General features: G+C 37.8%; 8 protein-coding genes across 8 annotated transcripts; 4 read left to right on the plus strand and 4 right to left on the minus strand.

The window, feature by feature from the left end:
• On the minus strand, window positions 1-451 carry LOC111597604. Its single transcript, XM_023312405.2, has 2 exons — window positions 370-451; window positions 1-311 (listed from the first exon to the last, which is right to left on the minus strand). Exon 2 carries the CDS (start codon window positions 198-200, stop codon window positions 9-11), a length of 192 nt encoding a protein of 63 aa, XP_023168173.1. The 5' UTR covers window positions 201-311; window positions 370-451; the 3' UTR covers window positions 1-8.
• A 246-nt stretch (window positions 452-697) lies between these two features.
• On the plus strand, window positions 698-2,660 carry LOC111597594. The gene is made up of 5 exons (XM_023312394.2): window positions 698-882; window positions 946-1,945; window positions 1,999-2,213; window positions 2,275-2,465; window positions 2,519-2,660. The coding sequence occupies exons 1-5, from the start codon at window positions 761-763 to the stop codon at window positions 2,569-2,571; spliced, it is 1,581 nt and encodes a 526-aa protein (XP_023168162.2). The 5' UTR covers window positions 698-760; the 3' UTR covers window positions 2,572-2,660.
• Window positions 2,661-2,721: 61 nt separating this feature from the next.
• LOC111597597 (nudC domain-containing protein 3) lies at window positions 2,722-3,818 on the plus strand. The gene is made up of 3 exons (XM_023312398.2): window positions 2,722-2,890; window positions 2,947-3,473; window positions 3,526-3,818. The coding sequence occupies exons 1-3, from the start codon at window positions 2,790-2,792 to the stop codon at window positions 3,810-3,812; spliced, it is 915 nt and encodes a 304-aa protein (XP_023168166.2). The 5' UTR covers window positions 2,722-2,789; the 3' UTR covers window positions 3,813-3,818.
• Window positions 3,819-3,823: 5 nt separating this feature from the next.
• LOC111597598 (nurim homolog) lies at window positions 3,824-4,853 on the minus strand. The gene is made up of 2 exons (XM_023312399.2): window positions 4,409-4,853; window positions 3,824-4,341 (listed from the first exon to the last, which is right to left on the minus strand). The coding sequence occupies exons 1-2, from the start codon at window positions 4,733-4,735 to the stop codon at window positions 3,907-3,909; spliced, it is 762 nt and encodes a 253-aa protein (XP_023168167.2). The 5' UTR covers window positions 4,736-4,853; the 3' UTR covers window positions 3,824-3,906.
• A 45-nt stretch (window positions 4,854-4,898) lies between these two features.
• On the plus strand, window positions 4,899-5,426 carry LOC111597601 (immediate early response 3-interacting protein 1). Its single transcript, XM_023312401.2, has 3 exons — window positions 4,899-5,076; window positions 5,133-5,231; window positions 5,313-5,426. Exons 1-3 carry the CDS (start codon window positions 4,989-4,991, stop codon window positions 5,366-5,368), a joined length of 243 nt encoding a protein of 80 aa, XP_023168169.1. The 5' UTR covers window positions 4,899-4,988; the 3' UTR covers window positions 5,369-5,426.
• LOC111597600 (biogenesis of lysosome-related organelles complex 1 subunit 2) lies at window positions 5,354-5,997 on the minus strand. The gene has a single exon (XM_023312400.2). It carries the CDS (start codon window positions 5,916-5,918, stop codon window positions 5,427-5,429), a length of 492 nt encoding a protein of 163 aa, XP_023168168.2. The 5' UTR covers window positions 5,919-5,997; the 3' UTR covers window positions 5,354-5,426.
• A 35-nt stretch (window positions 5,998-6,032) lies between these two features.
• On the plus strand, window positions 6,033-7,632 carry LOC111597596 (uncharacterized protein YER152C). The gene is made up of 4 exons (XM_023312397.2): window positions 6,033-6,286; window positions 6,357-6,478; window positions 6,537-6,838; window positions 6,911-7,632. Exons 1-4 carry the CDS (start codon window positions 6,125-6,127, stop codon window positions 7,585-7,587), a joined length of 1,263 nt encoding a protein of 420 aa, XP_023168165.2. The 5' UTR covers window positions 6,033-6,124; the 3' UTR covers window positions 7,588-7,632.
• A 70-nt stretch (window positions 7,633-7,702) lies between these two features.
• Window positions 7,703-15,106, minus strand: LOC111597595 (proton-coupled amino acid transporter-like protein CG1139). Its single transcript, XM_023312396.2, has 7 exons — window positions 14,652-15,106; window positions 9,535-9,700; window positions 9,290-9,476; window positions 8,604-9,229; window positions 8,372-8,547; window positions 8,161-8,316; window positions 7,703-8,104 (listed from the first exon to the last, which is right to left on the minus strand). Exons 2-7 carry the CDS (start codon window positions 9,696-9,698, stop codon window positions 8,013-8,015), a joined length of 1,401 nt encoding a protein of 466 aa, XP_023168164.1. The 5' UTR covers window positions 9,699-9,700; window positions 14,652-15,106; the 3' UTR covers window positions 7,703-8,012.
• Window positions 15,107-18,576: the final 3,470 nt, after the last annotated feature.

Raw genomic sequence — 18,576 nt, forward strand, 5'->3', positions numbered from 1 at the left:
GGGCTGTTTCAGTAGACGTGGTGCAGCGCCAAATAGATGGCCACGAGTATGTAGAGCAGCTTAAGATATGAAAATATCAGAAACATTGAAAACGAGCCAATTATCATCCTCTTGGAAGTCAACGGTCCGTCGACATATTCCGAATTAAATATATCGACCAAGTTGTTATTATTGTTGTTGTTGTTGTAGACGATATGCATGTGTGGAGAAAATGCAGCAGGTAGACGTGGGAAAAAGGGCGCGTATTTTGCGGGTGGGAATAAAAGTTGGCTTTTTGTGCTTTTTCTTATGGTTGCTGTAGGTGCAATCAACTAGAAATATTAAAAATCATATTCAGCTATAATTTCAATATTAAATGTATATTGTTACCGTAGCTTAATCACTAGAAAAAATATTGTTGCTTGTTGTGTAGCTTTGTTCACGCTTTGCAACACTATACTTAGAACAAGTTAGAGACGAGTATTGCTCAGAAATACCGATGGATACATTGCAAGTACTTACTATGAGACGACCATTCAAAGTAGCTCAAAAGAAATTTTAAATAAAAATCAAAATGTGGCGTTTATTTAAAGTGCTTTATGTAACTATTAATCTTTTTTGCATACACTGTCCAAATGTTGTAAATTTGCTATGTGGTAGAACAATCAGTATAGATAACCAGAACTATGACTCGTTACTTTTGCCTCGGTACTTTACAGTTACAGCGGCAATTCCACAAGTGTTTGGACGCGCATCATAACAATTGAATTAAAACTTAATCATGCTTGTGGCCAAAGATAAAGCGCCAAGTGCGAAAAGAAAACGTGCCGAGGATCCTCTGACTGGTACCACAGCGCCACCGCCTGCCAAACAGAGAATGGTTGTCACACCTTGGCGGGACACGTGCGTTTAATGCATTGATTTGCTCGAGATAGTTTCGTTAAAATTAATCTTTTCCATTTTTAGCACAGAGTTTAGCACTGTATATGATTGGTTGTTTGGAAAGCTGACGGTACCTGCAAATCGTCGAAAGGCGCTTAGTTATATGCGAATATGGAACCTGCGTCGGGGCAATCTATGTCCGGCTTCGGTGTTAGCGACTGCCGTTCTGGTCAAGGCGCAGCTGGAAGATAAAGAAGGCAGCAGCAATATACAGTCAACATATGCCAGCGCCTTTACACGCTTCTTCAACTTTATGTCTTCGATTATGCAAAATTACAATATGGCCAGCATGTATGCCACGGCACAACAACTCGGCCTACAATCTTTTATCGTGGACTTAAGGCATTTGTGTGCCCATGGACAGGAGCTGCCACCTGTAGTTGTATTGCGACACACAGCCGCCCACTGTTTGGAATGGCTGCGTACATTTTACTGGCTTCCGCAAAAAGAGAGCCTGAGTAATTTGGATGCGCCAAAACTGCAGCGAAAGGATGTTGTCAAATTTGAGAATGAGCTGGGAATTCTGTTTGAAATGTTTGATTTGGCGTTAGAATGCCAACTAAAGGGAGCACAAAAGCTGAAGATGATCAGTAAACTCAAGCCTAGCGCGGAGTTCAACAAAATTCGAGTTTATTGTTCCACAAGAAAACTGAAGAGTACAAACGAAATCATAGATACTGTAGTGAACGAACTGGGTATAGCTGTAAAATGCCAAAATTCCACAATGAAGGATTTGGTCGACATTTATATGGCTGGTGTACTTAAAATGAACTATTTCCTTGGCGCAGGCCTTGCGCACAATGAAAGCGAGGAGCTCGTAATTAAGGCCACCCAGGGCCTCTTCCGACTTCTGGCCAAACAGGGTTACATTGAAAATATGTTCGTTGCCTTCGTACAATTATCAGAGAATGCAAATGAATGTGATGAGAGGCGACGAGGCGCGAGTTATTGGGCTACAAAGATGTTACAGACTTTTGGCATGCTGTGCCGAATGAAGCGTATGTACAAAGAGGAATTGGATATGGTAGGTATCTTAAGTGGACAGTACAATTTCTACAACACTTTCTTTCTTTATAGAACTCCAACTTCAAGGCAGTAGATTTTACGACACTTAATAAATCTGAGATATCAAAAACTATGCGTCGTCTGCTTATCCACTCGGGAGTGGATCAGACTCTCACCTTGGTATTTGGCGAATGTGCTAAGAAGCCTCGCTCTTGGGTATTTGAACGAGAATTTCTAATGAATAGATTGGGTCCTTTAAATAAATACTCAGTGCCCGTCTTGAAAGGGTACTATTATTACTATTATTCAGTTAACAATTGACTCTACATTTAGTTATTTCAATTTCAGTTTGCTGCCTCTCGTGGTTCCGCCTCTAACAGAAGAACAAATTGAAGATTTTACAAAGCTTTGTACCGTTAAAATGCTGGACACAAATGAGGAGAAACCCCTTAATGTTAAAAATCAATCTACGGGGGGTACCAAAAGTGATAATTCGGATGAAACCGAAACTGAATTTGGCATATGGAAACTGGATAAAGGTTAGGAACGGTTTTAACTGAAATATGCATTTTTTCACTAAAATTTATTATAGACAATGCCTGGTCAAGATGTGCACTTGGAGTACTGCCAACAATTGCAAATTAAGTGGACTTCTTTAAATAGTGAACAAAATAGATAAATCTAAAAAGCCTTTAAAAAAATGGAGTTCAATAAAACTACATTTGAATAATATAGTTGAGCGCCAAATCTACTTCATTTATTTTTACCATTCCTAGCGACATTCTACAAATCGTTTATCAACACTAGCGCTGCTCAAGAACCAAATTTGTTTACGCATATTACAATTGAATGCTGCATTAAAAATGGATTTTCAACGGAGCGATGCTATCCTTATGGAAATATTGGAGGAGCGCAAGACAATCACCGGGTTTTTAGACACTGTATTTGGTTTCTTGAGACGCAAGTAATAAATACTCCTAAATAATAAAATGGATAAGGAAAATTCAAACTATTTTGTAGCACCGACTTTTATCATACCAAAAAGGATGCGTCAGACAAAATCGGGTTTCCCAAAGGAATGAGGGATCAAATTTTATATGGCGCAATGCAGCGCTATGACCCTGAGTGTTGGCTACAAGCTATGAGCGCTGAAAGCAATATTGATGATACTGGGGAGAATGTGCCGCCTGCTACACAGGAAATCTGTGTAGAGACTTCAGAACAAATGCCAAAAAGCCAGCTAACAAGGCCAAGTGTGAACGTGAGCGACTCAAGTCGTGCGTTTGAAATTGGTGACTTTAAGAATGGCGCCGTCTTTGAGCATCATTGCTGGTCTCAGACACTAAAGGATTTGGAGGTGCAAGTTCAGCTCCCACCTGCTCTAAAAACTGCCAAACAACTGACCATCGACATCAAAGCACAGCAAATCAAGGTCAGCAGTAAAACTACACCGGTACAGGTAATCCTAGAAGGCACACTTAGTCAGCGCATCAGACAGAATGAAGCCATGTGGTCCATAGAAGATGGCAGGTTGCTGATCTGCTGTGGTAGGTATTTCAAACCACTGCCAGACCAAATTTTAATCGGTTGACTCCGCAGACAAAGTAAAGGAGCGATGGTGGGAGCGGCTCTTTGAGGGTGACAATGAGATCGATATAAAAAAACTGGACTGCGAGCGATATATAGATGAACTGCCGCAAGACTCTCAAGTGGCTATTGAAAAACTGCGTGTGCAACAGATGGAATCGGATCAGAAACAGAATCACTTGCGTACTACAGATCCGGAGCAGGCCAAAACGTTAGAACGCTTGCGTACTGCGTGGGATGCTGAAGGCTCCCCGTTTAAAGGACAACCCTTTGATTCGTCGGTGGTGCGAATGAGTTAGTTGTTTATTAGGTACATAAATATAGTTGAGATACTAAAACGTGTGTTGTTTAAATTAAATTTGTAGCAAGGGAAACTTTGTGTTAATGGTGTCCTTAATGAGCTTTTAACTCTTGTTTCTTGCGCTGCAGCTGCTTCCTTTGGTAGGCGATATCAGTCTGATCTGAGGACCAAGCTACATACATGTACGTGGTAAGTAGCACAGCGAGCAGCAGTCGATCAAGACTCATTACATTGGTGGCAAACAGAATAAGGCTGAATCCCACAAAGGACGGATGACGCACATGAGTGTAAAGGTTTCGCAGCTCAAGCGACTTGTAAGCTATGGGCTCCAAGTAGTTATGTAGATCGTAATAGGTCTGTTTGATGCCTAGCAACTCTCCCAGATCCATTATGAAACTGCCTCCGTAAATAACAGTCCAGCATACACCATGAGTTATAACAAAAGTCCACCAAAGCGGGACGCTTTCATCCACATTGATCTGCCAGAGTACAATCGATTGAGCAGGCACCCAATTTTGCACCAGATACTAAGCGAAGAAGCAGAATTTGTTGATGTATACGGAAACTCAAGGCTATTATGCTGTATATACGTACATGTAAACAAAGCGATGACGTGAGTGTATAAATAGTTCGCTCTGCTGGAGCCAAACGCAATTTGCGCAGCAGATTCTTCACTATTGCTGACTTAATGAAGCTGTGCTGAAATATGAATCCGATGACATAGAGAGTGTCGAATACAATTGGTCCATATGCGGTTTCCAACCGCGACTTATTATCCAATAAATTAAAGATCCAGGTGTGTGCTGTTGAAATTGATCGTGGCTTGGATAGAAATAGTGTCAATTTTCCGACCACATAAAACGTGTAACAGAATGTGACTAAAGAGGCTAGCAATACAATGAACTTTACAAATGAGGCCATTATAGTTGCGCTGTGATTTATTATTTAAATAAAATACAAATAAAAATCAGACAATAAACCGAAAACAATTTAACGCGTCTCGTTGCAAAGAATATCGCTGTGTTGGAAAACGTTTTTAGACTGGCAATGGATGGTCGCCCCAGAAACACAATCAGCTGTTTGTGCGCGTCTTTTAGTGATTGGCAAGTGTGGCTTTGAAACTGACGTCAACAATTATTTAGTTATTTTTTATTTATCTTAATTGGTTGTAAAAATGTTTACACTGTGGACACTGATTGAGGCTTCACTGCTCTGCTTAAATGCAGTTTGCATATTACACGAGGAGCGTTTTTTGGCCAAGTGTAAGTAACTGAAGGCTGAAATCTGTAAAACTGACCTAGAAATGTTAAATTTACAGTTGGCTGGGGACGACACGCCGGTCAACAGGATTTCGGAACCCCTAGTGCTAAGGATCAAGTTCTAAATCTCATTCGTTCAATCCGCACAGTTGCCAAGAGTGAGTATATATATAATTAAATGTATTTACGTAAAACAAACCGAATATAACTAACACGTGTCCATGTTTTTAATTTTACAGTTCCACTGATATTTCTTAACGTAATAGCTATTATATTTAAATTGTTACTTGGGTAAAACTTAAATTCTATTGTAATAAATGTACTAGTAATGATTTTCGGAAAATTCGCAATTATTATCCTACGTGCTGATTCGATTTGCGCTGCAGCACACACTTAACTCGGTTTTCTAGAGCTATGCTGTATGCGTCCAACTTGTAAGCAGCCGCCTCCAACTTGTCCACAGCGTCTGATATTTCATCAATTTGCTGCATGAGGGGTGCCAGCTGTTGAAACTTGCCGCACAATTCGTTAGTGGATACGTTGAGGTTCTCTGCTATTTGACGCATGTCCTTGTACTTGGCTATGGTTGCCTTATTCATTTCCTCAAGCAATTTATAGTCTTCTAATGGCGCATTAAGCTCGTGCGTTATATATTCTTCTGTTTTTTGGAACATTTTCGTAGCCAGTTTACTGAGATTTGGGTCATGGGCGTGGGCCAATGCTTCGAAACTAGAGGTTGAAGTTGATAGAGTGGGGCCCCGCATCGGTGAGTCAAGTAGCGGATTGTGGTCCTGATCCTTTGCTTGAGAAGCGTTAGCGCTTGTTGTTGGCTGCTCTTTATCCATGTTGCTCGACAAATTTTCCAAATAATTATAGCAACAGCTGATGTTACCGACTTGAAGTGAATGCTAACCGCATCTAACACTTCGAATAGCAAATGCACGCGTATACTTGTGAACGGCTAATATTGTGGCGCTCATAAAGTTTGTGGATTATTCTTATCGGAATGAAATCAGTTTATTTTTGCCTGTGCTTAAGATAACGCACAATAATGTCTAAGCAAAATAATGAGCTGAAGCTTAAGCATCTTTTTGATGGCGGTGAATGGAATGTATACGATCCAAGTGTATTAAATTTGGGTGTAGGTGCTCCAGGCACTGATCTATTGGAGCCCTGTTGTGATATTTTTGATCAAGCTACAGCTCATTGTTTGGTTAGTATTGATCGCTTTTAATACTTATCAGATATAGACGTTATTTGAAATGACCTTCGGCTATATCCAGAAAAATGAAAAGGTAGTCAACCAATCTCTAATATTTCAATATGGACCAACAAACGGTACTCATAAAATACGAAACGAAATCGCCAAGTACTTAACCGAAATGTATGAGAGCCCCGTTCACAGGTAACAATGTGATGTTATAGTTTAAAATTTGCACAACTGTAGATAATCCCACTTTCAGCGAAGACCTGATAGTCACTACTGGCGCAAGTCAAGGCTTGCATTTCTTGCTTTCCACTATGATCGACTTTAATGGATATATATTCGTGGATGAGTACACATATATGATTGCTTTGGACAGTATGAAACATTTTTCGAGTCTTACGATTGTTCCTCTTAAGCTGAACGACGATGGTGTGGACCTGAACGATCTGGAGGTAAAAGTAAGAGATCGGCGCTTCAATTCGGAGAAGAAAGAGTTTTGGGCCATTTATTATACAATACCCACATATCATAATCCTACTGGCATATTATTCTCACCGAGTAAGTATTAAATTATGAAAACATATGCTTTAATTAATAAGCTCTATGTCTGTCCATTATTTTCTCTGCCAGCTGTTTGTCGCGGAATTGTGGAACTTTCTCGGAAATACGACTTTTTAGTATTGTGCGACGATGTTTACAATATTCTACATTATGGCAATAAACCTTTGCATTCGCGTCTGCTGTCTTATGACTCACGTACAGATGCGGACTACGTTGGCAATGTCATTTCCAATGGCAGCTTTTCTAAGATTATTGCACCTGGAGTTCGCTTAGGCTGGTTGGAGGTGCCTCCGCGTGTTCAACCGCAGCTTCTTCGCAGTGGGATCATAAACAGCGGTGGTTGTTTCAATAACTATACAGCTGGAATTGTTGGCAGTCTATTTGAACTAAACCTGGCTCAACCGCATATTGCACGACTCTATGCTGCTTACAAGGATCGCATGTTGGCCGTCAACAAGGTATTAGAGTCTGAATTACCCAAAACCTGTAAATGTTTAGTGCCTTCTGGTGGGTATTTCATTTGGATACGGATGCCGGACCATTTGAAGGCTAGCGAGTTTCTGGAATACTGTTTGAAGCATGAGAAGATTACATTCATTGCTGGACCACGATTTGCTGTTGAAGAGGGTAAGGGAGAGCAATTCTTTCGTCTATCCATAGCTTTTCACAAGAAAGAAAAACTTGTGGATGGGATAATTCGTCTGTGTCTGGCTCTGAAGTCCTATATGAATATTGTTAAGACGTAAACTGTTTTTGTTTTTTTAATATGGCAAAATAATTGTAATTAATTTTTGTTTGTTATCGTATTTTAAATAATGCTTAAAAATATACGACTTAGAACTTAATCATACAGTTATAAATTATGAACAAATACAATATGTGTATGTAAAAATTTTTGGGCACAATGCTTAAAAATATCACAAATTTGATACATTATTTTTACAAATATTGAAATTTAACTTTACGAATCAGTAGTTTACATGCAGTCCCTCGGTACAACACCCTTTCTTTGCTATTTGGCCAATTTGACAAGCGTGTTAAGAATGTTTACCGATATCGTATTCGATATTGTGTGCTTAATACTTTGCTTGTACGACAATTGCGTGGCGGCAAATTCGAAGGAATAAAAAATAACAAATTATTTAACTTAGAATCATTGTCAAGTAACCAACTATTCGGTGAAAGTGAGAACAATCTCCTTGAGAGAGGTATACGTGCCAATAACAAGACCAAGAATGCCTACAATAATCAGCACAAAGTTGCCTAAAAAGGAAAGATATATAATCATAAGCACAAGAGGAATAAGATCAAAAACTTACTTAACAGCAGCCAGCCCTTAGCCAGTCCAGTCGTCTCGTACCAGTGCGTGGAAATCTGAATCAGAGCGGGAAATGCTAGCCCCAAAGCGGATAAGCACAGAGCACCGAAAAGCGAAATGAAGAGCTCCAGATTGGGTATGGCCACGGCGAGCAGAACTGCATGATCAATCAGATACTTATAAATGTCATAAAAAATTGTCGAGCTACTTACAAGTGATCAGCACTAGGCCGGTACGCACGGCATATTCCCAGAACAGCTTATTACGTTGGGGGCCCAACTTCTTACCAACGTAATCATTCCATGTGATGTCAATGGCCACGTAACAGGCCAGGCCGTGTGTGATATAGATGGCAAATGCTAACATGGCCTTGACGCATTGCGCTGGGCTGTATAGGGGACAAACGTGAGTTTTACTTAAAAATAATATTTTCACCTTTCTTACATTTCATGTTCCGGCAGATTCAGAGTGATGGAACCCAGCACACTGGAACCGTAATTCAGATATCCGAATAAGCCCATTCCCACGTACAAGAAAACAATCCATACCATTGATACATTCAGAACACCACAGGAACCGCCAAACTTGTGCGGAGTTTTCATCTCATTCTCAAGAGGCAAAATTACGCCAATGGCCTCCAAGGCGAACAAAACCGTTCCAAAGAACAACGGGAAGTTCTCCACCTTGCCAAAGGCATCTTTGCCCTCAGTTGTAACAGGCTCACGGAATATATAGTAGCAAATGAAGGCAAAAGATACCATTGTTATGAAATTGGCTAGTGTGGAGAAGGGCGCTAGGTACTTCAGCTGTCGCACCCAATTGATGAGTATTAGTGGTATCAATATGATTATCATGCACAGTCGTACGTCCACGTTTGTGTCGTAGACGGCATCCACAATGGACTTTATGTTGGACGCAACAAACACCACGTAGACACAGCATGTGCCAAGTTGGTAAATCAGCAGAAATACATTCACTACGGTGCCTATATAGGGTGCACAGGACTTAAAGAAAGAGGGACCTTCTCCTAGCGCTGTTTCCGCTACAGCTGGATAGTTCATACTGGGCACCTGTGGGAATTATACAGTCAGCAAAGCTTCCAATAGAGATACAATTAACGATCAGCTTACCTTCTTACGCCGACACAGCTCATACTCTGCCTTGACCAACTGATGTATACAGTATGTGCATATGAAACCGATCACAATGGTGCCTATGGACCCCGTCACATAGCCCGAGTTGCGGAAGGCATTTGGCATAGCCAGAATACCAGTGCCCAGAGAACCCTTCAACAAATGAAACAGGGTTTCCCAGTTGCTAATCACAGTATAGAATTATTAGAATGGAGTAAACTTTGCATGCCTGTTAAACTTACGTTGTGGGATGGGGAACATCACGATGCTCGTAGGGATTGTAGTCGGGATCTTTTGCAGCACCCTTCTCTGCAAGCTCCAGTGAGTACTTGTTACTACTCTGCTGCTTAATGTTATCCACATGCTCGCTGACAAATGCCGGATTATTGTGTCCATTTTTAGTCATGACTGACAAGGTAAGAGAGAGAGGAATAAAAAAATAAATGTGGGATTTCAGCGAAAGTCTTACTCCAAAGAAGGAGCTATAAAAATATTGAATGGAAATTTGTATAGAAATTATGTTTCTATTGATTGTTCGTCTGTCCTAACACTAAATCCTGATTCAACTCAGTAATTACAACTTTACTAAATATAGGAGAGCTACCCTTATCGAGCGGGTTACTGTATTATATATTACGTATATTATATCCAGCTTGTGTAAAAATACATTTGTTAGATATGGGCCTATATAATATAAAGGCTTCGTCGTACTGTTTGAATAGCAGTTCAGTGTAAAGAATTATAAATGAATAATGGGTAATGTATATTACTGATATAATCATTTTATATAATTTTATATACTCATTTTAAGATAATATTTATGATAGGGAAAAGGAGCCGTTGCAGACCCTACGGCGGACTAAGATTCGATTAAGCCGTGCCCGTCTGGTCGTCTAGCTATCCATATGAAAGCAACGATCTCGTAAACTACTATATTTGAAATTGTTTCAAATAATAAATATTTATGCTTAGGCACAAATAAAATTAATTATCAAGCTTTAAAAATATGATTGACAAAGTCCAACAAGAAGTAAACTCGTTGTATTACCACAGTAGCCCAGTGTGCTTCTGTGTTCAGGGTATTTCCTAGTCGGGCACTACCAACTTGAGATCTTTTTCGTTGGCATTATTTAATTTCTGTCACTTCATAGAGATCGCTATCTATCTAAGAGCAGCAAATGCAGCTGAAAATAGCCTGACATATATCTAAATTAAAAACAGGCCCAGCGCAATGTCAAGTTCAGTGTGGCGGAATCATTGCCCTCGTCAACAGAGCCGCGCCAGGGCACATAGACGCTATTGTGTGCGCGCTTGAAATGTGTTTGGAAGTGTAAGAGAGAGAGAGATGGATCGAGTGAGGGGTGGAGGGAGGGAGAGGAAGAGAGTATTAAAGATAGAGGGACGGAGGGAGAGAGACAGAGAGACAGAGAGAGTGTGTGTGCATTTGTGTTTGTGTATGTATAACATCACCAACAACTTGTTGTAAATGAAACGTGCTAACATTTTCTAATTGCAGCCAATTTTACTGTCACTTGTAAGTGGCTTTGGACTGTACGTACATTGTGGTGATTTCATTTAGTGTTTGGTATGGTTTAGCTTAGCTGTTGCCGTTACCCCTTTTTATAAGCAAGAAAACGTTGTCGTTATCTATCTACATCTACAAACAAATAATAATTGCTTAAGGCTTAATTAGAAAATATATTCGTCTGACGTGCACAATTTGACATTTTATTGCCGACTATTAGGCACAAGATCGTAGTTGAGATAAAATCTAAATCTCAGTCAAATATTCCCGAATGCTAGAAGTACGAAATTTTGCCAATCAAAATATCTGTAGACCTATGGCAATTTTTCCGGTTTTGAGAGCAATTACTATATTCAATTACATCAGTTGACTTCTCGACTTTCACATATATTTATACATATACATATATATAGTATATACAGTGAATCGGTTGAATGCATGCATGCATAATGAATGCATTTTATTCGAAAAATTTCCAACTGCACTGACTTATATAACTAACTAAGGCAGAAGGTCATTCGAAACTCATTTATCGATGGGCTTGTCTTAAATTGAATGATTAAATGATTTTATTATATGTTAATCAACACATTTTCGACACCCACTGTGGTACGGAAGTTGAAATGATGCATAATTTCAAGTAAAGCTGGTTTTTTGTTCTAGCCAATAGTTTTAGGTACTCAAGTCTGAGGCATGCGGAAGTCATAAAAACAATGTAGCCAAATGACTATGGCGATTGGCTTTCAGGGCAAATCTTAAAAACTCCGATATGCTTAAGGCATTACAAATGCTGTCAAACAATAAGGATACAACTTGGGAGATGACTTTATCTTAAATAAAAGAATAATAAAGCTTTCGAAATTATATTCAAAGCTTGGGGAAACCAACTAACTTTGACTTTTTTGAACACTCTAACAGACTTAGGAATTACATAGAAAAATTGAGAAATTCTATAAAGAGGGATAGACTAAAAGCGTTTTTGTAAGAAATAAAAGAAGCGTAAAACGAGAGACAATGCAAGAATAGACCTAGTCAGCATCTAAAAATAACAAATAATAACTTTCTAATCTATAAATTACGTATGCCCATAACATTAGAGTTGCTTGTTTTTTTATATTTTTCCTTTTAAATAACGTCACAAACTCACTTATTTCTAGTTGTTGTACCTAATTTCTCAGAAATACTTCAGATAATTTATTCATCAGTAATTTATGCGAAACTTTACTTTTAAAATAAAGCAAAAGAAAAACTTCATAGTTTGTTTTATTAATGAACTGCAACCGGTTCAAACTGGATGCGTGCTGTCTTTCGCACCGAACCTTTTGGCCAAAACAGAGAGGCAAGAAAAACTTGTATGCCAGCCAAAGACCCAATACGTTTAATAAATTCCATTTGACAAAACACAAATCAAAATCGATTTTGTCTAAATGCGCAATACCATTCAATGCAAATTCACCTTCGATGAATAATATAATTAGCAGAATAGCACACAAACAACTTTTAGCAAATATTCAAAATTCCCATCGATATAGTCCGATTGGATGCGGTGCACGTGAAATGCTATAGTAAGAGCAAAATGAACTAGATATGTTCGCCGAAGAGCAGATACTCTTATTTTCACATTCGTATTTTCGCACCTAGCCATAGAACAGAAAATTGACTTAGTTAGGGTTTATAACTTAAAAACTGAATCAAACTATAAATAATATCTTTTTTAAGACTAGTCATTTCAAATAGAACTTTTAACACTTGTATGGTAACATTAACAGTAAATTGTTTACGCGTGAGATGTCATTAAAGTCTAAACAAGTTTTGAACAATATTCACTTTGACATTCAAGATGTTAATCTGTTGACCTCCTTAATTTGAGCTAATGCTATTAATACATAGGACCTACTGTGAGCTTGGCAAATGAGAAATAATATATTTATCACTGTTGCGGCCAACACAAAGTTTTGCAAGCTTCCGATCAGTTCTAAGTTTTTTTAGTTAGATCAATTCATGGTATATTTAGATTGTGAACAGGTCTTTGGCAGGGGTTAAATCAATATTGTTTCACAGTTTATTTTATAGCCAATAAATAAATAAATATTTATTTATATAGTTTGTAAAATGTCAGATATCTTCTACATTTCGTGACAGAAAGTATAATAAAGCCTATAACACAAATATTATGTTATGCTTTGAGTCGAGCATAAGAACAGACTCGCTTGCAGGTACTGATCGAAAATATATATAGATTTATTTTTTGATGCAGTTGTCAACTTGTGGGTGTTACACATTTCGTGATACAAATTATAATACCCTCTACAAGTGTATTTAAAATAAGAAATATCTGCAAACTCAATCAGCACGCGACATTTTATATAATTTGTGCTAAGCGCTTCGCAAGATCTGCCGACGGGTTCGAGTTCAATGAGCCAAGTTTACTGGCCGGCCTTTGTAGAGTTTCTGTTATTATTATTTTCTGTTTGAAATTCAACAGTCATTTGTCAGCGACGTGTTTGCAATATCAATTGGTCATGCTTATGACGGCTTCTCGACAATCAGCAGCAACAGCTTCTGAGCTTGAAAAAGTTGTTGGCCTTGCTCTGAATTTTCGTTTGAACTTTTATTTAAATTTATTAAATAAACGAGTGTGCAATACGTAACAGTACCTTTATTCTACTTAAATTTAGTTAATATTTTATGCTCTTTTTAATTTTTTAATTTTATAATTATAAGACCTTTACATGTCAGAATGTAACTGCTATATCATTTTATTTCAAATTATCGACACATGTCGTTATCAACCTATTGCTAGTAAGTTTATTTTTATTTTTAAATTTAATTTAATGGATATTCGAAACGCTCTAAGTGCAAAACAATGTGATTTCTTTCAATATTTGTTTGACATTGAGAACATTTTCCAATTATTTTATGGCAAAACCTGTATCGACGGAACATTTACGCATATCAATTATGTGCGTTTGACTGACATTTAAATTTTAGTAAAACTCAGTATTTAGCTTAAGCTCAGAATACTTAACTGAAGGCTGTACCACTTTTTTGAAGTTAACCTTCATTATAACCGTATTCTTGTAACAAATATTATTCAAAAATATCAAAAATATAATTAGTTCTTTATTTATTGGTTTAAATTATTCTGCTTTATAATGTCATTTTGGAAAACCACATTTATAAGAAAGAAACAAAAATATTCCATAACATTTGCCACTTGATTAAATTCAAATGATATTACACAAAATGATTTTGGTGGTTCACAAATTCGCTCATGAGTAAGCTTTTTTGGACCTGAAGCACGCATAAATTGGTATGAAGTGGAGTAACCAGTATTGGATATAACATGAAAAGTAGATTCCGCGCATTCCAGACGAATTGCTGTTGCTGCACAAATTAGACCCTACTCTCGAAGCCATTTGAATGACGTGCTATTCCGAGCGGTTTAATAGTATTGATTCTATTTTCATCTATACTTAATATAATATATGTAAAATTAATTATACTACAATGAGCTTGGCTTGGATTGGGATTGTTCTATTTTCATACACTTGATCAATAATTTGCGTCGACAGTTTCGACGCTTTGTTGTGCTAATTTTAAGTGCAATTAATTTAGATTTACAAAAGAGCTTTTCTCGTTGACTCGTTCAAGCTTAGTCAGAGTCCGGGCTGAGAGTGTGCACTCAAGCTTGACTCCGAATTTTTGTTTTTTTTTTAGATGTTCCAGCTACGCTGAGCTATAAATTTGCAAATGCTGTGACACTTCCGTTGTTAATTAACCGCAAAAGTTTAATGCATGAGGGTTGAGATACTACCTACAAATATGACTTACCGATGAGCCTAAGAACAGATGAATTTTTTAATAATTTACAAGCAAAATGAAAGAGTATTTTTAATTATCACCAGTTCGCACGAGTTGGCTCGATTTTTTCTATAACTTTTTATTTGTATATTACAGAATTTTGCGAAAATAACAGTAAAGATGATAACTGCAATGAAACCCCGAAGCAGAAACCCCGAATATGAAAACAAGTGTTGCCGGTGTCAAAGGTACCGAATCTGACTTAAACGATCCACGTTTTGCGATGTGAACGATGTGATCGAGTTGCCCGCGCGCTAACGACTAAATCAGATCCAACGTGGATCACCGGTTTTATGCACTCCGCGAAATGTTGCCCCCAGATTGTAATGCCAGCAAGCAAGCAACCAACTAACCACTCATGAATACTCGTTCTCTCAGGGTACGGGGTAGCTGCACCACCAGTCCCATGGAAAAATTACACCAGTGACAAAATGTAACTTAAATTTTTAAATAACGTCGTTTCGCACAGAATTCATTGTAATCATTGTGAGCAGCTATAAAATTACTCACTAAAAACTTTTGGATAAAATGCAAACAAAAACCCAAATGAGAGTGAGAGCAGAAGTAAGTGAGATATATAGCTTTCAGCTACTCAAATGTGTGCGTAGATGGTCCAAATTAAAATTATTCTTTCATATAATTGGAGTGTACGAAATTTAGCTTGGTCCATCTACGCGTACATTTGAGTTGAGCTCAAAATATTTACTCAAGCTCTTAAAGGCAGTTCCGACTGGACAACTTATTTTTTAGAATTTACAGCAAAGCGAATGATGATGCTTGTCTCTGGAGCCCCGAATAGCTGAAATAAATTTTAAGCCTTTTTTGTACAAATTCTCAATAAAGTTTAGTTTTTTAATGTTATACTATTTTTAAAATAGTTAATTAATTACCTATAATTATTAATTACTTTTAAAATAGTGTTAAAGTCTTAGAAATATTTCCAATTATATAATTGTGTTTTATTCAAATCAATTCTGTTTAAGATTTAGATTAGAATTAACTTAGCTAGTTTTTTAATATACGTAAGTTAGCTTTAAATCATTATTTTTGTTTTCTTTTTATAAAGTCAGAGTAATTTTATTTACTAACGTATTTGGTGTTTACTCTCAGTCATCACATTGTCGTTGGCATGACACAAAAAAAAAAACAATTACGCTAATTGTAAGCATGATGCGTGTTGTCTCTTAATGCGTAAACAGTAATAAAAATAAAAAACAACTCAGACTCAAATCAGTTGAACGCTTTCCAGTCTTGGCAGGCCCAAGCACAAAAAAGCCGTTGCCAAATATTCGACCACTGCTGCTGGGATTCGTAACAATGGTAAGACTACATAAAGAACCAGTACGAGCTGAGGTGTAAGGTGCTTTCAGCTGGCACTGTATGTAACTAAAGTGGCTGATCGTTTTGTTGTTGCCAAAATCTGCAATTAACATTTTTTGGTTTTTTGTTAGTGCCGCTGGGGCTGCAGTGCCTTAATGCACTTTCTCAGGCGAGCAACCGGTTTGCTAAAGAGAATTTGCGCGCTTGCGCCAAATTTCATTTACAGCGGCGGCCTTCCAATAGTTTTGCATGCATTGCGCATACGCCGTGTGTTACAATTACAGTTACAGTTTCTTGGATATCGAACAACACTGAGCTACAATGCTAGTGTGTGAGCGTGAGCATAGTCGAAAGCCGGCTAGCCATTGGTCCATGCCCATGTCTAGCTGCTGCTAAAAACCGGTCAGGCGTTACACGGACTCTGACGTAGTCTCGTTTACCCCATTATCACCGACTTGAACATGTTTCGCCTGTGACGTCAACATCGAGTTGGTAGTCTCGTGAATCATATGAGTATGCAAACCAACCAATTGAAGATGCCGATCATCCGTCCAATTGCTATCTACGCACATCACACAATATTATTCGTCTGTCATCTTTGATCCGAGCTTCTGGTACCAATGTCCGTGTCTATCCATTTAAAGGGGAATAGCTTCATCGATAAACAACAGGTGCTAAGAGTTGCCTTCAAAAGATTTGAGAAATTGATGCTAATTTGGAAGCAACCGGAGTTTCCTCTAATGCTGCCAAATCGTTTGAAACCTGCTGAAAAAGTAATTAAATTATCAATTCGATTTGCGTTGTTTATTAAGATTAAATTGCATAATTAAAACTGGATTTTTTGGTTTGTGAAATACTTTTAAATCTAATTGAGAATTTCCGCACAAGTGCTGCCCTAAGCAAATTATATTTTTTTGTTAAGTAAAAACCTTTTAGCTGAAGCGTAAGCAGGCCAATTATCTGGTTGACCACAAAATACGCTAATTAAATGGTTTAATTTGCACGCTCACGGGCAAATAAAATGTAGATAAATATGAATTGCATCTAATAATTAGACGCGAAAATCGCGTATGCGATAAACAGTTGTCGTATTGTAATTGACGCAGGCTAGATTGTGATAAATATAGAAATAAATACACGGAAAATAATAATAACAATAAAAAGATACTTCCATTACACTGAAGTATAAAGTACTACATAATTGAAAATTGTTTTCGCCATGAACTTGTGCGATCATCAACAATTCCATTACACTAATAAACACGTGCCGTTAACTTCAAATTAGAACCGTGTCGCAGTAGCCCTTAAGGGTCGCTGGAAGGGTCAAAGCCATGCGAAATATATGTAAAAATATTTGTATAATATATAAATAAAGGTATATACAGCTTTATAAATATAAAGATATATGCACTTTAATTTATATTCAAGACTTTTCAGTTTCCGTTCCGTGCTCATTGACAATGAGAGATTGAGGTACTGGTATTGATAAAATGGATGTAATAATCAGAAGAATTCGACGCAAATTCCTTGAAATATATATATTGTTAATCAGGATCAACGGCGCAGTAGATATTGTCTTGCGCATCTCCCCTTCCTGAGCGTTGCTCCTCCCTGCTTTAGCCGTATGTATACAGCTATCGGTTAAATGAAGTCGTGTACATCTATTTATTATGTTTATATATATATATACATATATAGTGTATATGCAGTTCTCTCAGTACTTAATGCGGCTCAGGGTATATTCAAGTCAGGCACTCCCTACTATAGCACTTCGACTTGATGTTTTTTTAGAGCTTGTCCTTTGTTTCTATCAGTGTGATATTGAGATCTTGCTGTTAGCCACCCATGGCTCATCTGGCATATGCAAGTGGTGGCCTAATTGAATGATTACCTTGTTATTGTCAATTTGTGGGACATCTCATATCTCAACTATTTCACGTATTATATACTTAATAGGAATTTAGCGTGCAACTAAAATCAAGTAAAAAATTGCGCATAGCGCTTTTCGGCATACCGTAAAATGTAAAACTGGGTGATGTTGATTTGTCTGCGGTTCCCGCTCCTAAAACTAACGTACACAATTAAGGGAAATGAAAATTTAGAGCTGACTAGCTTCAAAGTACGAGTTTCGGTCTATCAAAAATCGGGGCTAGTTCTCTAAAAAGAATATGAACACAAAATATCTCAACTCAATTCGCAACTGTTCGCGGAATTGGACATATTGTTGTAGTTACTTTGATTACAATTGTTCAAGACTTTACAACTTGTAAGCACATGTTGGCAGCTAGATGTTTTGTGCACTTGTACACGCTTGGCACGAGGTGACGTTGAAATCAGTTTGCTTAATCTTGGCAGCCGCATGCCAAAACTGACTAATTGAACAATAACCACTCCAACACTAATCTGAGTGAAATTGGTGTGTGTTTTGCTTCCCTTAACTATTTGAGATAAGCAATGGCTAATCACTCTGCTAGTTGGCCTACAAAAATGTCTCCATTTTATCAGCTTGGCAGGTAAACATTTGTCGGTCTCTCTGAGTCTATTCGCACGTTTCGTTGTCTGCATCACCAATTGT

The sequence above is a fragment of the Drosophila hydei genome, unplaced genomic scaffold, assembly GCF_003285905.1.
Source record: "Drosophila hydei strain 15085-1641.00,03,60 unplaced genomic scaffold, DhydRS2 tig00000001-arrow-pilon, whole genome shotgun sequence".
Classification (NCBI taxonomy): domain Eukaryota; kingdom Metazoa; phylum Arthropoda; class Insecta; order Diptera; family Drosophilidae; genus Drosophila; species Drosophila hydei.

Excerpts from the sequence above, each read along its gene's own strand:
- LOC111597604 (XM_023312405.2), bottom strand. The coding sequence starts at position 200 with ATGCATATCGTCTACAACAACAACAACAATAATAACAACTTGGTCGAT.
- LOC111597594 (XM_023312394.2), top strand. The coding sequence starts at position 761 with ATGCTTGTGGCCAAAGATAAAGCGCCAAGTGCGAAAAGAAAACGTGCC. Across the intron at positions 1,946-1,998 it reads ACAAAGAGGAATTGGATATG|AACTCCAACTTCAAGGCAGT; the intron begins GTAGGTATCTTA and ends CTTTCTTTATAG. Across the intron at positions 2,466-2,518 it reads CATATGGAAACTGGATAAAG|ACAATGCCTGGTCAAGATGT; the intron begins GTTAGGAACGGT and ends AATTTATTATAG.
- LOC111597597 (XM_023312398.2), top strand. The coding sequence starts at position 2,790 with ATGGATTTTCAACGGAGCGATGCTATCCTTATGGAAATATTGGAGGAG. Across the intron at positions 2,891-2,946 it reads TTTGGTTTCTTGAGACGCAA|CACCGACTTTTATCATACCA; the intron begins GTAATAAATACT and ends ACTATTTTGTAG. Across the intron at positions 3,474-3,525 it reads CAGGTTGCTGATCTGCTGTG|ACAAAGTAAAGGAGCGATGG; the intron begins GTAGGTATTTCA and ends TTGACTCCGCAG.
- LOC111597598 (XM_023312399.2), bottom strand. The coding sequence starts at position 4,735 with ATGGCCTCATTTGTAAAGTTCATTGTATTGCTAGCCTCTTTAGTCACA. Across the intron at positions 4,342-4,408 it reads CGTCATCGCTTTGTTTACAT|TATCTGGTGCAAAATTGGGT; the intron begins GTACGTATATAC and ends TTCTTCGCTTAG.
- LOC111597601 (XM_023312401.2), top strand. The coding sequence starts at position 4,989 with ATGTTTACACTGTGGACACTGATTGAGGCTTCACTGCTCTGCTTAAAT. Across the intron at positions 5,077-5,132 it reads GGAGCGTTTTTTGGCCAAGT|TTGGCTGGGGACGACACGCC; the intron begins GTAAGTAACTGA and ends TTAAATTTACAG. Across the intron at positions 5,232-5,312 it reads AATCCGCACAGTTGCCAAGA|TTCCACTGATATTTCTTAAC; the intron begins GTGAGTATATAT and ends TTAATTTTACAG.
- LOC111597600 (XM_023312400.2), bottom strand. The coding sequence starts at position 5,918 with ATGGATAAAGAGCAGCCAACAACAAGCGCTAACGCTTCTCAAGCAAAG.
- LOC111597596 (XM_023312397.2), top strand. The coding sequence starts at position 6,125 with ATGTCTAAGCAAAATAATGAGCTGAAGCTTAAGCATCTTTTTGATGGC. Across the intron at positions 6,287-6,356 it reads AAGCTACAGCTCATTGTTTG|AAAAATGAAAAGGTAGTCAA; the intron begins GTTAGTATTGAT and ends GGCTATATCCAG. Across the intron at positions 6,479-6,536 it reads TATGAGAGCCCCGTTCACAG|CGAAGACCTGATAGTCACTA; the intron begins GTAACAATGTGA and ends TCCCACTTTCAG.
- LOC111597595 (XM_023312396.2), bottom strand. The coding sequence starts at position 9,698 with ATGACTAAAAATGGACACAATAATCCGGCATTTGTCAGCGAGCATGTG. Across the intron at positions 9,230-9,289 it reads AGCTGTGTCGGCGTAAGAAG|GTGCCCAGTATGAACTATCC; the intron begins GTAAGCTGATCG and ends TAATTCCCACAG. Across the intron at positions 8,105-8,160 it reads TAAGGGCTGGCTGCTGTTAA|GCAACTTTGTGCTGATTATT; the intron begins GTAAGTTTTTGA and ends TTTCCTTTTTAG.